Raw genomic sequence first — 18,047 nt, forward strand, 5'->3', positions numbered from 1 at the left:
AGCACCACCGGAAATGCCCTAGAGGTTTTGATGATGTGTCAGTCAGTCAGTCAGTCAGTCAGTCTCATAATGTGTCATTTTCACATAGGATTATCACAGAAACCAAATGAGTTAGAAAGCTGGAAGTTGGAGGACTTCCTAGGATTAACACTGTGCCCTTGAGGTGCAAATATGAGTGGTGTACTATTCCCCAGTACCGAGTTAAGAGGGGGTCAAAATGAGGCTGAAATGTTTCGGGTAAAGGATTGCTGGTAGTGCACGACAACTTGGCGGGTGCACTGCCGTGCACCCAGATACCTGAGCTCTGTATCTGTAAAATTCCTTTAAAAATAGCTCAATATATTTATTGAATATTGAGGAATTCGAGGAATATTGTCTGGATATCGAATAAATAATAAATGGCTGAACTAGCTTAGAATCACAAACCTATACTCATCAATAAAACACTCAATCAAAACTAGCAGAAGTAAGATAAGGGACTAGAAGTATCGAGGTAACCAAATTCTTCACTTGGCGAAAGTGAATATTCTTTATAACACACCAACGGTTGGCCCGCTATTAGCAGTTTCAGAATTTCCCCTCTAAAACGTGAGACGCTCGCGGTGGTAGACGGCCGAACTAGATTCAAGCACAAGCGTCCGTGTTCAGCGGCTTTAGGTTGAGGGAAAGGGGGTAGGAAATGTTTTTGGAACTCGACCAATTTTTTTTCTCTCTAGTGTAGGCGCAATAGAAGCGGCATAAAATCCTTTCAAATTTGTTCACTAGTGTCAGGATCTATTACCAATGCTAGAGCACTTCACTTCTTGTCTCTTATCTTACTTCTGCGTTAACTAGTAAACAGTGACCCGAACGGCAAAATATCATAGAACATTTTCGACTCAAAATCGTGCACCCAAAGAACATCCCCCTTAATTTATGGCAGACTTATCAGAAACACCCTGTACAGTATTTTAGTTCAACTGCAAATCCGATTAAAAGAAAACATAACATGAACGTTATATCTTATTTGACTTTTTAATCATTTTAATACTAAATTAAATATCTAACTAGGTTAGATAAATACCGCGAAACTCTGGGATACTTAATAAAATAAATACGCTTTGGGATTTCGAATGAAAAGCGATTGAAAAACTTACTCCTTGAGTGCCTTGCAAGAAGCGATATCTAGTTTACTAGGAAGAAGGTATAAGATGCCTAAGTATTCGCGCGTCATAGTCCCAGTCCCCCCTTTCAAGATACAAGGGGGGACGTTAAAGGAGGGCGGGCTATTTCGCCTCTCCTCAGTCGGAAAATACGTAATTTTCGTCATTCGCCTCGCGCTGACGTGAGTTTTCAAGAACCAATGAGATGTTGGCTGGTTGTAATTTAGAGGCACGGGGATTAACTCCGAACCTACGTTTGGACTGTAGATAAACTGGGCTAGAAATGTGGCGAATTTATTTACCTTTTCCATAGTAAACTAGATATCGCTTCTTGGTGCCTTGTTTATAGAAATTTGGAAGAGGGGAAGGAGGGAAACCATAGGTTTCTATGACTATACAGTATCGAAATTATCTTAGCCCCTTGATAATCCATTGCATAGAAAACTGCAAAAAAAATAAAAGGAAACTAAACCCAATTCTGTTTACACATCTCAGTTAAAACGAAAGACAACTCATAAAAGAAATAGAAAAGGGACATTTTCTAGGAGTGCATCTATTTTATCTAACTTTTATATACATCGGTACTGGTATGGTATAGAGCATAATTCCCAGTGGTATCTACTGCACTCAAACTTGCCCCAGGGGTTGGATTCGAAGATGTAATACCAGAAAACAAATACAGGGAGTTCCATTTAGTCTATATATGCAAGAGGAGTTTGAAAAGTCGCAACACAAGTGTTCGTACACTCCCTGGAAAATAAACCAATGAGCTCGTATAAGAAGGAGAGTCAAAGATCACAGCCCGGTCTCTCTTTCACGCGCAACCACCTTGGCGTACAGCCGAGAAGCCAGACGTCACGTGATCATAAGTAGAGTCGAAATGGGAAGGTAACCATAACGGCACGACCGTAAAGAAACCTCACGTATTTTTTCCCTCTCGGTTGTGCCGATTGCATATGTGCGGAACTCTGATACCGAGCCACTACTGAAGGAGAATTTGGTCTCTCCGAGTCGCCTTCTTATAGCGTTTTTCTTTGAGGTGATCCGAGCGCTCCCGGAGCGCTCCGAAAAAAAATCGTCTTTCATTGGGAAAAAAACGAGCTGCTCCCCTTACCGAAAAAACCACCTCTAAAACACGTCTTAGGTTGGGCTGAAGACGTTTTTTAGAGGTTTTTTTTCGGTAAGGGTCCGAGACGGAGGCGCGTCTTACATTGGCCCAGTCGCCCCCCCCCCCGGTTTGCTCCCGGATTGATCCCAACCGCTCCGACTCTAGAGACGGAGCGACCAAAATGGAGCGCCTGATGACTTCACAAAACCGCTCTGAAAAAACTTTTGTCATTCATTGGGAGCAACTACATTCGGTCCTCCGAACTAGAGCGGTGACGTAACACGAAAATATGGAGCGATCTCGGAGCGCTCTCAGGAGACCACAAAGGAAAACGCTATAATAGTGACACGGCACCCCTCCTACAAATCGTCAGACCTTCGCTTATCCAGTCATCTCTACTCTCCCACTAGCCTTCTACTTCATAAAATCCTACACTATGTAGATGTATATGGGAGTAGCCGTCTTAATCCCGCCTCTTTTGCTGTTTCCGTATAATATTGCCCCAGGTATCCTCTTTTAGCGTTTTCCAAAGTAGTGATCTGATTCCGAGCGCTCCCGGAGTGCTCCGAAAAAAAATTCGCCTTTCATTGGCAAAAAACGAGCGGCTCTGAGACGGAGGCGCGTCTTCCATAGGACCAGTAGCTCCCTTCCGGTTTGCTCCCGGATTTATCCCAAATGGAGTATGGAGAGCCTGATAACGTCACAAAACCGCTCTGAAAAAACTTTTGTCTTTCATTGAGAGCAACTAGATTCGGTCCTCTGACGTATCAACAAAATTCGGAGCGATCTTGGAGCGCTCTCAGGCGACCCCTATGGAAAATGCTATTACTCGTTTATAACATGGTGATAGGATGAGCCTATTTAGTGCTGATTAGGCTTTTATGTATGGTTTTAAAGATAGACCAAGGCGTAATTTTTCTAACTCGGCTTTCGAATCGTCAAATACATCACAAAACTGATGACATTGAAGAGTTCCTAAAGTAGAAATAATCATATTTCATGTAATTTGACTTAATTAGTTACTAACTGGTTGTAAATTTACGCGGTACACCCTGTATATGACAATATGTTCAAGGTGCATGTAGATATACATACAAGCCTTGGCAAAGATGGAATTTACAATATAAACATCTCGAATGCACTTTTTCTAGGTATCTTTTGGTACAGCTAAAGGAGCTTCACCCAAAGTCCCAAGCTTCATATGCTATATTACTAGTCTATACTATCTCATATAGTAAAAGCATAAAAGGTAACGCTATCTTTATCAATATTTCCAACGCGATAACCTACCAAAGACAAATAGAAGTTACATAAAGTGAGGCAGTAAGAAACGAAATGTTGCAACTGAGCAATGTGTTTTTTCTCCTATTGTCTATTTAAGCGATGTTAAACGAGGAGTACAGGAGAAGACGAAATGATTTACCAATAGGATGCTAGAAACCGTATTTGATAAATGTTCGATTATAATATGCCCCATAGATGTCGCTCCAATGCTTTCTCCCAACAAGAGGGGTGGCGTAGCGGTTAGCGCTTTCGCCTGCCTCGCAGCAAGAGGATCCCGGGTTCGATCCCGGACTGTGGCACCGGGTGAAAATCTGGGTGCAAATCCTTCTGCGTAGAGTTTGCAGGTTCTCTCCCCGCATGTTAAAAGGACTTAAAGGAGTCTTCCTCCGCGGTTTAACCCGGTTTCTCCTTTCCATCAACACTTGCAGCTCGCTTAACGGCAATAGTTAGTATAGGGCGCTGTAGGTTAGCTGTGGGGCAAAGGGGTTAGCCACCACCCCTCCATGCATGGTAAAGGGACCCACTTGTAAACAAGCCAGAAGGTGGAAATCCCTTCAAAGACAAAGCTTAGATTATTATTAATAAAATCTGTCATTGTAGACAAAGACTGGAAAGTGTAAAAGATAAGGTTTGAAAATGAACTGCCTGAAGTAACAGATATTAAAATTTTCACTTTTGAAGACATCATTATAAAACATCAATTATTTTAAAAAATTCTTATCTTACTTTTTTTCACCAAAATTACTTCGGGAAAGTATTTTAAAAAGGAACTTGCGCGTTATTTTAAAAATACTACGGCTTTACATTTTATTTTTTATCAAAAATTTAAAATTAGGTAGAAAATTGACCCTATAACGTGAGAAAATCGTTGAGAGCTTACAAAATATAAACCGTATTAAAACTTTACAAAACATATTCTTAAATTGTAAAGCTTTCAAAGTATTAAATATTAACGTGCTGTGTTGCTCTCAAAGATCACGATCAATCTACAGATCTTTTCGACACTAATAGCTAAATCACAAAGAAAAGGCCTATATTATTTTCCCCTACGCAATATTTTCAATTTCAAAATATAAAAATTTAAACTCTTCAAGAGAAATCTTTTCAGATATCCAAGCATTTGAATCTCCTAGAATCAAATGTTAGTTGAAAGTAAAACCAGCACCAAGCTAGTATCCCTTAAACCCTTCTAGGTGACAACTACTATTGAGGACAAAATACTTGGTAAATATTGCTGAAAAATATTTTGGGAAAATGAAATTTTGGTGAAAAAAGTAAGATAAGAATTTTTTAAAATAATTGATGTTTTATAATGATGTCTTCAAAAGTGAAAATTTTAATATCTGTTACTTCAGGCAGTTCATTTTCAAACCTTATCTTTTACACTTTCCAGTCTTTGTCTACAATGACAGATTTTATTAATATCTGTCACTTCAGTCTTCATATTAATTAAAATTCTTTAGAAAATATGGGAGAAAAAGTCCTAGGCCGTTGCGCGTCCATCGGTAATCTAGCTTAAATACCAGCCGTCGGTAATACGGCTAAATTACCAGTCGTCGGTAATCTAGCTTAATTACCAGTCGTCGGTAATCTAGCTTAATTACCAGTCGTCGGTAATCTAGCTTAATTACCGGTCGTCGGTAATCTAGCTTAATTACCGGTCGTCGGTAATCTAACTTAATTACCGGTCGTCGGTAATCTAGCTTAATTACCGGTCGTCGGTAATCTAGCTTAATTACCGGTCGTCGGTCATCTAGCTTAATTACCGGTCGTCGGTCATCTAGCTTAATTACCGGTCGTCGGTAATCTAGCTTAATTACCGGTCGTCGGTAATCTAGCTTAATTACCGGTCGTCGGTAATCTAGCTTAATTACCGGTCGTCGGTAATCTGAATTAATTACCATTCGTCGGTAATCTGAATTAATTACCAGTCGTCGGTAATCTGGTTTAATTACCAGTCGTCGGTAATCTAGTTTAATTACCCTTAATTGGTAATCAAGATTAATTACCCTTAATTGGTAATCTAGATTAATTACCCTTAATTGGTAATCTAGATTAATTACCCTTAATTGATAATCTAGATTAATTACCCTTAATTGATAATCTAGATTAATTGCCCTTAATTGATAATTTAATTAGTAACCCTTAATTGGTAATTTAATTAGTAACCCTTAATTGGTAATTTAATTAGTAACCCTTAATTGGTAATTTAATTAGTAACCCTTAATTGGTAATTTAATTAGTAACCATTAATTCGTAATTTAATTAGTAACCATTAATTCGTAATTTAATTAGTAACCATTAATTCGTAATTTAATTAGTAACCATTAATTCGTAATCTAGTTTAATAACCTCTAATTGGTAGTCTAGTTTAATTAACTCTAATTGATAATTTATTTTAAGAACGTTTAATTGGTAAACTACTTTAATTATTTAAATTCGTAATCTAGTTTTTTTATCTTTAATTGGGAGTCTAGTTTAATTATCTTTTATTGGTAATCCAGAATAATTAGCAGGGAAAAGTTAAAATGTCCATTAAGCTAGTTTGAATTTGACTATATCCGCGACAATTTAGACCCGTGTGATTTGATGGCGTCGCTGTAGCGGCCGCGTCAACGTCACTGCAGCAATATTAAAGCAGTCTTATCTCACTATCGATAGGCCATTTCAACCAAAAGGCATTAAGAAGAAACAATCGGATTATTATGAGGCAACTATACGTTAAAAAATGCCAACATTGGTCTCGCTGATATTTCCTAATAAAACAGTGTATAAATGCTAAAATATCGCAGATTGGGGTAGTTTTTAAAATTTAAAATTAAACATACTTAAAATTAATTTTTCTCAAAAACCTTAAAAATGGTCCTAGAAAAAGGTTTAAATTTTGATATAAAACCATTCCCAAACGTAACAAACGAATATTTCATTTCAAAAGGGTGGCGACAAAATGGCTAAATTTGAAAAAAACTCCATGTTATTTCTATGGGAAAATTTAACTTTTTCACCAAAAGGGCTGATTAATTTTATGGAAATGAAAACCACCCTTAGCAACTTTATTTTTTATACAATAAACTAATGGGTGGATCTTCTTGAAATTTTAACCACATATTGGGGGCCCGAATTGTAGTTCTGTGGAATTTTTTCAAAGCAGTTAATACGATACAAAAAAAGTTATAACCAATCAAAAAACCATCCTTATACATTAAAGTCGGTATGAGGTCTTATCTAAGAGAGCTATCGCTCTCCTAGAATTATTTACCAATAGAAAGCTAGAAAGCGTACCTGATACATGTTCGATATAATGAGCCCCATAGATGTCGCTCCAATGCTTCAACCCAATTCATTCCCAATTTCCTTCCCCTTTTGCCAAGCACCTCGATTTCGCCGATTCCTGGGCTTCTTATTTTATTTATATTTACTTGAGTGCCACCATTAATTCCATCAGAGAAGCAAACACTATTGGAGAGGGGAGGGGCGACTTCTTTCATTCGATGCATAAATCCTAACACTTTGGGTTACTTCTATTTGCTTTTGCTTGTACTTAGATTCGCACGCGTTGAACACTGTTATTGGGATGAATACCATATATAAAAAATACCCACTGCTTTATGGATATCTAACAAATTAAGTTTGCAACGAGAACTATATAGGCCTAGTACATCTCTTGGGACGTTGAGCAAAGATTTGGAAGTCTGATAAGCAACATATCTGCTTTATTTTTTCCCTGATGTCAGTGTTGTTTCTCTACACATTATTTGGGAAAATGCCTTGTGGAGTTTGTAGTTCTAAGCGAGGTTCTAAGTGTATTCTTTATTTACATTACGTTAGGTTATCTTTGAGATAAAAACCCTGTTTAATATAAAGTAATTGATTCGATTTTTTAAACCAGGGATTGATTTAATTTTAGAAGTAGGAATGGAGAAAAGCGTCAAAGTCCCGGACCACCTTCTTCGGGACGGAGGGGTATGAAAGAAGAGGCGGGTCATAGCGTCAGAGGTAAAAAGGGATTACGTATTTTTCACCGTCCCTGTCAGCAACGTCGTCAAAACGTAGTTTAAGTGAGCCAATAAGATAATTTAAACTTTTCGTTACGTGTTGGAGGGAGGGGCTCTTTACTGAGCTATGAGTCGGACTAAAGTAAATACTAACCGTTCTCCATTCCTGCTTGTAAAATTACATCTATCCCTGGTTTAACAATGTTTTCATTAGACTTTCTTTACATAAACTTAAAAGTCGCTATCACCGAAAACTCTGATAAAAAATTAATTTGTTTTGCGGTTTAGTATTGTATTACAAGAGTAAATATAAACCAACAGTATGGTATATAGTTTTCGGGAATAGTTTTAATCATTGGGCAAAGCAAAACTTACAGTCTGCATAGGACTTTGGTATTTACTATATTCGGTTTGTTCGCGAACTTTTACATCACTTCCACCAAAACTCGAACATCCAGTAAGATTGGGGGTTTGATTGAATACTTAATGATGCGTGGTTTTTTCACGCATGCCCAGTAGAGCTCTATGTGATGAAAGATATGCTGTGTATAGGCCCCACCCCTACATGTCACATCGTACATCCCTTAATGTTTAATTGAAGTTTTAAAAAATGTAAACACCTAGGATCGAGTTTGAGTTACAATTATAAAACATACAATACAATAAAACATATCACACCCTAATATATGCAGAATGGAGAAAACCGTATTCTGTTTATATTTATATGCTTTTTATCACTCCTTGAGAGTCCATCTTCTGCCTAATGGCTACTCAAAGTGCGATGTCTCTCATATGTATGCCATTTTGCTTAGAGTAATTTTATTGGGTTGAGACTCAGTTTTTTAATAATGCATGCATTGATTACACGTAGTTATCCTTGAATATTGCTCCATGCACGGCCAACTTAGATACTCGACAAGCTCGCCAATGAGGCCAGCCAAGTTTGATCCCCCTCTTTGTTAACGAGCGTATGAGAAAAAACCTGAAAAAAATATGAAGCCGGGACAAAAAGAGACGAGCTAAAATTTTTTTATAATGTTAATCCTATGGGGCATGGTCCCGAGAGTGGATTCTATCAGCAATTAAGAGTCCTTTTTAAAATGTTTCCAATTTTTGTCAACTCTGGGTATTTTATGAGGCGTGAAGTAAGTTTAGAGCTTCATTTTGAACCTAATTTCATAATTTTACATAAATAATTTCACTTTCAATAAATTATTGTTCCTAAGCCTTGGCCATGTTTTTGTTTAAGCAAGCCGGGACAACTCGGGACGAGCTAAAATACGTTTCTAAGGCTATTCCTATGGAAAATGGTTTCGGAACTGGATTCTACCTTTAATTAGGAGTCATTTTCAAAATGTTTCCGATTTTTATCAACTCTGGGTATTTTATAAGGCGTGAATCATATTTTGGGCTTCATTTTGAACCTAATTTAATAATTTTATATCCATTGTTTCACTCCCAATAATTTTCTAAACTTGGACCTTGGCTGTCTCTGTGTTATTTTAAAATATTACACTACGGAATTGTTTGTTTTATGAAATAAGATTTAATAATATATTAAATGTATGTATTGTGGAATGTTAAATAGTGCATTGCATTTAAATAAACAATGTTTAAACTGAATGTTTGTCATATGACTCGTAGTTACAATTTCAAAACTTTACGACTAATGTGTTTATTCGTGAGGTCTTTAACATTTTAATTTTTTGGGAAATGTTATGCCATTTTCTGCATCTGTTGCTGGTTGCCGCAGTCTTCAAGCTTGAGAAGTAACAGAGACTTTCCATTTTGCAGGATTCTTATTTTGGCAAGTCTGGTATCGTAGCTTCAACATAATTTTGAAGGTTCGCTACAAAAATTCTGCTTGGGTACCGAAGATTTCCTTTAGAAACTTGACCAGTATTTATATTATTAAATTACACATAAGATGACTTTTTGTGATAAAATAAAACGCCAAAACAATTATTTTTCAAATTTATTGAGTTTTGACATGGCAATATTTACAAATTCAAATTTCGCGGGAAATGAAACCTGCTTCATAATTACTCGCCTTCAAATTGGCCATATGTCTAATCAGCGCCACTAGCGGATGGTCTGAGAACTACTCCCATAGAGACTAGGTATATTTAAGAGGGTTTGCAAAATTTCCGCCAGGTGGCTCGAACGCCGCGCCATCTGACGGAAATTCTGCAAACCCGCTTAAATATACCTAGACTCTATGGGAGTAGTTTTCAGACCATCCGCTAGTGGCGCTGATTAGACATATGGCCAATTGAAGTTCAAGTTTAGAAAATTATTGGGAGTGAAACAATGGATATAAAATTATTAAATTAGGTTCAAAATGAAGCCCAAAATATGATTCACGCCTTATAAAATACCCAGAGTTGATAAAAATCGGAAACATTTTGAAAATGACTCCTAATTAAAGGTAGAATCCAGTTCCGAAACCATTTTCCATAGGAATAGCCTTAGAAACGTATTTTAGCTCGTCCCGAGTTGTCCCGGCTTGCTTAAACAAAAACATGGCCAAGGCTTAGGAACAATAATTTATTGAAAGTGAAATTATTTATGTAAAATTATGAAATTAGGTTCAAAATGAAGCTCTAAACTTACTTCACGCCTCATAAAATACCCAGAGTTGACAAAAATTGGAAACATTTTAAAAAGGACTCTTAATTGCTGATAGAATCCACTCTCGGGACCATGCCCCATAGGATTAACATTATAAAAAAATTTTAGCTCGTCTCTTTTTGTCCCGGCTTCATATTTTTTTCAGGTTTTTTCTCATACGCTCGTTAACATAGAGGGGGGATCAAACTTGGCTGGCCTCATTGGCGAGCTTGTCGAGTATCTAAGTTGGCCGTGCTCCATGATAGCAAACAATAGAAAATCGCGTAATAATCACTGACCTAAATAGCTACTTCTACATCTCGCGATAAGTTATCGCGCGCCGAATTTACATTTGCATGTACAGTACCTTGCTCCATAGAGATTAGTTAACGCAGAAGTAAGATAAGGGAATAGAAGTAAAGTTCTCTAGCATTGTTAATAGATCCTGGCACTAGTGAACAAATTTGAGATGATTTTATGCCGCTTTCATCGCGCCTACACTAGAGAGAGAAAAAAATTGGTCGAGTTCCAAAAAACATTTCCTACCCCCTTCCCCTCAACCTAAAGCCGCGGAACACGGTCGCGGGCGCTTGAATCTAGTTCGGCCGTCTACCGCCACGAGTGTCTCACGTTTTGGAGGGAAAATTCAGAAACCGCTACAAGAAACCGCAAGCCGTTGCTATGTTATCAAGAATATTCACTTTCACCAAGTGAAGAATTTAGGTTGCCTCGATACTTCTAGTCCCTTATCTTACTTCTGGTTAACGGCTTGTTATTTCCTTTATACACAAAGCATTGTTTGTTCCTTTACATTGTACTATCTACAGACAAAATTGTCTTATTTAAAATTAGAATCCCACAATGTCAGCTGATGAAGTCATGGGTGCCGGAGCTTCTACGGAACCTATTCCAAATCAACGAGTATTTAAAATACCCGAACAGTTGTTTAACTTAGAAGAACCCTTGTGCACCAATTCCGCCACTAATTGGCGTTTCGACGTCAAAGCTCGAGACCAACATGGCGATGAATTGCACCCCTTCACGTTACAAGTATCTCTGACTGATCTCCTGGATTGCGTTTATTTGACTATTTCCGGTTCGTCAAACGACCTGAAGATTAAGTACGAGAGATGTTTCTGTCAAGTGCACATCAGGGACAATAACGAAGAAGAGATTATGTCCTATAAGGGATACATGGATGAACCGCTCTTTAACAGTTTCTGGTTCTTCAATATTTGCAACATGACGCATTTGGAACAGAAAAATAAGAATGTCGCTATTAAAAACGATAGTGTCGAAGGTCTTTCTCTATCAGTTACTATTGCCTCTTGCGATGAAGTATGGGGGAAGACCTTTCTGGCTCAGAAGACCATGTTGGATCAATCAATTCTGACTGACATGGTCATCAAGACCAAAAATCGGGATTTTCCTTGTCATAAAGTGATCTTAGCAGCCGAATCCGAATATTTTAAGTAAGATAAATGTTTGTTCTTCAATATGAGGAATATGATATTTAGGGAACCTGCCACTTAGGAATGTTATGTTTAGTGAAACTGCTTAAATTGTACGGCTTGTTCTAGCTAGGGACTGCTTTATTTTCACGGCTCGTCTTAGTTAGGGAACTGCTTTATTTTCACGGCTCGTCTTAGTTAGGGAACTGCTTTGTTTTCACGGCTCGTCTTAGTTAGAGAACTGCTTTGTTTTCACGGCTCGTCTTAGTTAGGGAACTGCTTTGTTTTCACGGCTCGTCTTAGTTAGGAAACTGCTTTAATTTCACGGCTTGTCCTAGTTTAGGAAACTGCTTTAATTTCACGGCTCGTCCTAGTTTAGGAAACTGCTTTAATTTCACGGCTCGTCCTAGTTTAGGAAACTGCTTTATTTTCTCTGCTCGTCCTAGTTGGGGAACCGCTTTATTTTCTCTGCTCGTCCTAGTTGGGGAACCGGTTTATTTTCTCTGCTCGTCCTAGTTGGGGAACTGGTTTATTTTCTCTGCTCGTCCTAGTTAGGGAACTGGTTTATTTTCTCTGCTCGTCCTAGTTAGGGAACTGGTTTATTTTCTCTGCACGTCCTAGTTAGGGAACTGCTTTATTTTCTCTGCACGTCCTAGTTAGGGAACTGCTTTATTTTCTCTGCACGTCCTAGTTAGGGAACTGCTTTATTTTCTCTGCACGTCCTAGTTAGGGAACTGCTTTATTTTCTCTGCACGTCCTAGTTAGGGAACTGCTTTATTTTCTCTGCACGTCCTAGTCAGGGAACTGCTTTATTTTCTCTGCACGTCCTAGTCAGGGAACTGCTTTATTTTCTCTGCACGTCCTAGTCAGGGAACTGCTTTATTTTCTCTGCACGTCCTAGTTAGGGAACTGCTTTTTTTTCTCTGCACGTCCTAGTTAGGGAACTGCTTCATAATTAATTTCATAACGTTGATTGAACAAATCCTTCAGAGCGATGTTCCAAACTAATTTTAAAGAAAACGAGACGAACGAATTGGACTGGACCCATGTCTTCGGTGATTCGACTGTCGAAGCCTTGTTACATTTCATCTACACTGGTTCAAAACCATTCAATATTGAAGACGCGCAATACAGCCTTCTTGAAGCGGCTCGCCTGTGTCTACTACCTCGTTTAGCGAACATGTGCGTGCAATGCATGTCCTCCGGAATTACTGCGAACAATGTGGTTCATATTCTGCTAATGGGCGAGCGTTTTCAAGAACAGGATTTGATAATAAAATCTGTTAATTTCATGGTACGGCATTGCAATGAAGTCAGAGAGAGTTCTAGTTTCAAGGAGTTGGATATTGAAACAAAGGCTAAGCTCTTGGAGATCGTTTGGAGCGTTGCTAGTAATAATTTGGTTCCTACAGTCATCAGTGCATAAATTTCACAATATTTGAAATGATGTATGGAATATTCAATTTCGTTTTTTTTTTAATGTTAAAAATTCAAAAGTTTTGAATTAAATTTCCATTTTAATAAACCTTCAAAAGATTTTATTTAAGATAAAGTATGTTAAAATTTTAAATATTTCAAAGGATAGTTCTTTGTGATTGAAAACAGTTTGTCTTCCAGTCTGGCCATAAGTAGAAGTTTAGAATTTCAATATGCATTGTGGAAATTGCAATACTGCTAATTTTCATCCGATATTTTATAATAATATATCAAAAGTGCATGGCTAAAAGCTGAAAGTATACTTCGTTCACATTTCCTAGCCTTTGGTTGGAGACAACATGTAAATTGAGAAATAAAACTTGAAATAGAGAGGGATGAAATGGAAACCCTCAAACAGTAACCTATAACGTTACCTCTGTACCCCACTTACGGCTCCGAATTTCTCAGCGTTTAGGTAAGGTCGTACAGTAATAAATCGTGAAAGACGCCCCCTCTGTCTTGAAAATAGAAGCTAGATGTCATACAAATACAAAGGCGCTACGCGGCAGCACTCAACAATCGCCTACCGAAGGGTATGGGCGTGCGAAAGGTACACTGGGAGAGTTACGGTGCCGCAGGTCGCCCGTCATAATACATCCTTTCGACGGGAAAAGGGGGGTAGGCAACCCTTAGTATCGGGAGATACAAGTGGGTTACTCCAGTGCCGTGTTTGCGCACTCTCAGATCCAAAACGCCTACAGCGCAGGCGCTAAAAAGCGAGATGGAAGGCAGAGTTTTACCCCCGCGCCTTTCCCTCTTAGACTCGTCCAAAGGGTGTAATTCCACTCCATCTTACCTCATTTCTCCCCGAGTAAAGAGCCTCCTATAGCGTCTACTACTTTATGAGCCTGTTTATCCGTGTTCAATGTGCTACGTGAAAGCTTCAACAATGTACACTTTTTGTTTTTATGTATGTACCTTTGCTACTGCCATTTAAACTATTTTTGAAAAACTACTGATGCGATAAGGAGATAGTCGATAAAAAAAGTTATAATACTTCATGCTCTCTTGAATCAAAAAGTTAATGTTATCCAAACCAAACTTCCAAGTCTTTTTGAAGCCTCAAAGTCTATAAAAATATTTTAGTAACGTTATTTTAAACATAGGTCGTTTTTCAGACTATAAAATAAGTTTGATCATAAGCTTATCATGCCTCTAAGTACACAAATACGGGTTACAACTGGGGCTACGTTCAGTAACTGGAAAGCGTAAAAAGCCGTCACCGCTACCGATGTGTTTTTTTCCGAACGCTACTTCAGAGGGACGTCAGACGTCACTGAACTTTTTTTTTCTCTCTCTGTTGCGTTTGATGATACTTTCCATGATGGCGTCTGCTAGAGATTTTGGATTGAGGAGAAAACTGTTATTTTTGTTATTAAATGAACTATCTAACGATGATAAATCGGAAATAACCTTAATTCCAGTTCATTTGAAAAGATCTATAAAAGAAAAATGTGTTATCGTTTCGCTAGTGGCTTTGGACTGGATTTCTCGCCGTGTTGAACTTCAATTAATGACGTCATAAATCCGATTCGCATCGAAAAAACCTGCTCTTCCAGCCGCTGCGATCGGTGTCACATCCATGCGTAGCGTGACGTAGAAACCGGAAGTGCGAAAAACCGTACAGTAAAAAATCGGTCTCCGATGCGCGTAGCGCTGCGTACGCTAGCAGTTACTGAATGTAGCCTGGGCATCTTCCGCAGGCTACTGTGACGTCAGAACTCGTATAGCGCTAAGATCCGAAGAGAGAAAATTTTGAAATTCCTGTCGCGGTGCAGCCACCAAGTGGTCGAGACGATTACTAAATTGGTCACATGAAAAAAATCATCCAATGGAATAAAGGAGATTTTTACGTTGGGGGAACGAATTTTACTTAAGCAACCCCCAAAATCCCTCTCTCTCTCTCGTGAGATAGAGGCGGTTTCAGTCCTGAAACATTCTAAAAGGGATAAAAGAAACGCTAGGCTAGGCAGTACAATTTTCTATTGAAGTTGAGGTGATAAATGATACGGAGAGAGTATAGGGTTTCATTAAAGGGAGCCAGACAAACACTATTGCCATAGGAGTAGCAGCCATTTCTCTACTTATAGAGGCATTATAAACTTATGGTTTGATATATAGATAAAAGACGGCGCTGGTTTTAAAATGTTATAGCTTGCTATATAGTAAAAAAAGTACCAGGTATATATTATGTAAATATCGATCCAAATATAGACAACTCTCCTCCGAAAGACAAGTAAAAACTTTTGGAAGATATATTTTAGATTACAGATTCAGAAATATTTGAAGCGACATATCTTGCGGTGCTCCTTTTCTATAAAACAAAAGTGTACAGGGTGTTTTTGAAAGGTATGTGCGATAATAAACGGAGTGTTCTGTGGAAAGTTTCGAGTCGAAAATAACCAGGGTTGCCACGGGTCAGGGAAAACATGGAAAATCAGGGAATTTTAAAAATTTCAGCAAAATCAGGGAATTTGATTTTAGTGGGTAAAATTTCTGGGGAAAGTCTTTATTGAAAGAGTAATGAAAGTTTTCCTCATCCTTTTTTAACACAGAAAACTCTAGAGCAATCCTTACAAATGTCTATAAAGTAAATGCTTTCTAAAAAATTCTCTTAAACTGTTATTTTTAGTTAAAATGTTTCTTATTCATTTTGGTGCAACAAATAACGTTGGAAAGCTTAATGTAGAGAGTTTTTACCTCTCCGTGTGACGTAGTCCAGGAGAGGTTCTGTAACGGCCGTGTCTGTCTGTGTGTCTGTCTGTCTGTGTGTGTGTCTGTCTGTCCGTTGTTACACCCACGTGACCGCGTTCGCAGTTTGCGTATCGGAGCAAACGTGTTGGCCATTTCCGAACTGCTTTCACAGTCACGGAAATGGCTCCTCTACTTGAGTTCTCACACCACCATCTTCTGGTCTTTGTCAATCCCACACGGACACCAGTCTGTTCTTACTGGCTTCTAATCACCACCATCTTCTGGTCTTTGTCCATCCCACACGGACACCAGTCTGTTCTTACTGGCTTCTAATCACCACCATCTTCTGTTCTTTGTCAATCCCACATTTACACCAGTCTGCACTTACACTGGCTTCTAACACCACCATCCACTGGTCTTCCGTCTATTCCACATAGACACCAATCTGTATCATTGGCTTCTACTCCATTATCATCGTTTGGTTTTAGGATATACGCGGCGATCAGCTAGGGTTACGAGAAACGTCTAGCCTCCCTAAGGTGGGATCGCCACCAAAGGTTTTCGCAATTGCGCTTTTTCCTTACTATTATAATGGAAACGAATCGTATATATACCCCAAATTTGAAAAAAGCGGGCAAGAGGGGTACCCTTCACTTTAAACGTCAATATTAGCAAAGTTTGAGAAGATAATAGGTATAACTTTATTTTAAACGATTTAACTATTATTAATGTTAATTATTGAAGATTAAAATAATTAAAAATAATTATATTTATTTAAATATTAAAGATAAACCTCTCGTGCAAAGAGAGAGATTATCATTGCCTCCTATATCTACCAAGGCCCGTGCATGCGATATATTTCCTTCATTGCCTCCTATATCTATCAAGGCCCGTGCATTGTGATATATTTCATTCATTGCCTCCTATATCTATCAAGGCCCGTGCATTGTGATATATTTCATTCATTGCCTCCTATATCTATCAAGGCCCGTGCATTGCGATATATTTTTCAAAACAACAACAAAAATGGGAAACCCCAACTCAGAAACATAACGTTTTCATTGGATACTTAAGTTTATATAATCTTCTTGACACGGAGAGGTAATATTTTGGTTTTCCCAACTTGTTTTTTTAATTATAAGTACTTAAAACGTGCTGTAAACATTTACACTTTCGGCCTAAAAGGTCAGGTAAACCTCAGAATAGGTCAGAGAAAACCTCGGAAAAGTCAGGGAATTTGGGTGTCTCCTATTGGTGAAAATAACAGAAGCTCACGATTGATGTTTGCTAGAGTACCGACAAACATTATTTACCTGAACCGAAAAACATAAGATTGGTTTATGTAAAGCCAGAAGGGGATAATAGAAGAAGGATGAAACTCTTAATACTTTAGTTATGTAACATGATTTTTCCCAGGCTCATGCACCTTTTTGTTTGCTCTTCTGCTCATCAAACTTCAGATGGGCATCGCACCGTGCTAGGGTGAATTCTATAACTGTTTGGTATTTACTAAATCCTCAGCAATCAATTAACCCACAAACCTTGATTGTCTTGACGTGAGACGAAAAATAATCCACAAGCGCATGCGCCTTCGAAAATAATTAAGTGCTAATAGAGTAATGATGAGAGAACTATTTACATGGCGTATGTGATTCGGTTTAGTAACCTTACTCCAAGTGTTAATTTTGATGTTGGGAAGATTCGTGTTACAATTACCCCGCTTTGTGGTCGTACACTTCACTCGAAGAGAAGAATTATATACTTCTGGTAACGCTTATATTTTATTTTATTCGGAAAAAAAATTTCAATGATCAAATTTCTATTCCTTTAAACGCAAGGCACGCTCAATATTTATGATAGAATTTCACTTATTCACGTCGAGCTCATTTTACTTCACTAGTAAACCAGCAGGTTTTTTTTCTTTTTTGTCGCAAATTGAAAAAGAAGTTTAGTTTCTTTGGAAATACAAACACTCCAGGTTCTTGGTGAAGTACGCCGGTGAAAGTAGAAAAACATCGTATAACACAATATAAAATTCTAAAGGGTTACATAAAACAATATTGTTTTTACATTTTACGTTTTGAAAATGTGTGTGTGTGTGGTTTTTTTTTTATTAAAAATGAACAGAGTGAAAGTGTAGGAACTACATCAGAGTTCTATATTCCAAAAAAAATATTAAGCAGGGAAATATGCGATTTTAGAAGTAGGAATGGAGAACAGAGTAATCTGGGCGCGCGTCGAAGTCCCGGACCCCCTTCCACGGGACGGGGGGTATGAAAGAAGAGGC

At 38.1% G+C, this 18,047-nt stretch overlaps 3 protein-coding genes and 2 long non-coding RNA genes across 6 annotated transcripts in view; 3 read left to right on the plus strand and 2 right to left on the minus strand.

Moving 5' to 3' along the window:
• The window catches only part of LOC149618785 (glutamate receptor ionotropic, NMDA 2B-like), a 274,821-nt gene that overhangs the window by 107,975 nt on the left and 148,799 nt on the right, over positions 1–18,047 (minus strand). The gene's annotated exons all lie outside the window — the stretch shown is intronic.
• The window catches only part of LOC149618789 (ATP-binding cassette sub-family C member 1-like), a 245,074-nt gene that overhangs the window by 31,821 nt on the left and 195,206 nt on the right, over positions 1–18,047 (plus strand). The gene's annotated exons all lie outside the window — the stretch shown is intronic.
• On the minus strand, positions 5,795–6,780 carry LOC149618790 (uncharacterized). The gene is made up of 2 exons (XR_016375140.1): positions 6,363–6,780; positions 5,795–6,290 (listed from the first exon to the last, which is right to left on the minus strand). It is a non-coding gene; the product is annotated as an uncharacterized LOC149618790 (long non-coding RNA).
• Positions 7,926–9,152, plus strand: LOC149618791 (uncharacterized). 2 transcript variants are annotated; one of them, XR_016375137.1, is made up of 2 exons: positions 7,926–8,674; positions 8,779–9,152. It is a non-coding gene; the product is annotated as an uncharacterized LOC149618791 (long non-coding RNA). The 2 variants fall into 2 exon arrangements; XR_016375136.1 differs by having other exon boundaries at positions 8,783–9,152.
• On the plus strand, positions 10,992–13,124 carry LOC149618792 (speckle-type POZ protein homolog). The gene is made up of 2 exons (XM_089853949.1): positions 10,992–11,611; positions 12,581–13,124. The coding sequence occupies exons 1-2, from the start codon at positions 11,001–11,003 to the stop codon at positions 13,014–13,016; spliced, it is 1,047 nt and encodes a 348-aa protein (XP_089710075.1). The 5' UTR covers positions 10,992–11,000; the 3' UTR covers positions 13,017–13,124.

This window comes from Phalangium opilio, unplaced genomic scaffold (assembly GCF_054372755.1).
Source record: "Phalangium opilio isolate 3A_F unplaced genomic scaffold, DU_Popi_V2 ptg000209l_1, whole genome shotgun sequence".
NCBI classification, from domain to species: domain Eukaryota; kingdom Metazoa; phylum Arthropoda; class Arachnida; order Opiliones; family Phalangiidae; genus Phalangium; species Phalangium opilio.

What these genes read in the sequence shown, in the direction of transcription:
- LOC149618792 (XM_089853949.1), top strand. Translation starts at nt 11,001, where the DNA reads ATGTCAGCTGATGAAGTCATGGGTGCCGGAGCTTCTACGGAACCTATT. An exon ending in GCCGAATCCGAATATTTTAA is followed by an intron (nt 11,612 to 12,580) that starts GTAAGATAAATG and finishes CAAATCCTTCAG; the next exon opens with AGCGATGTTCCAAACTAATT.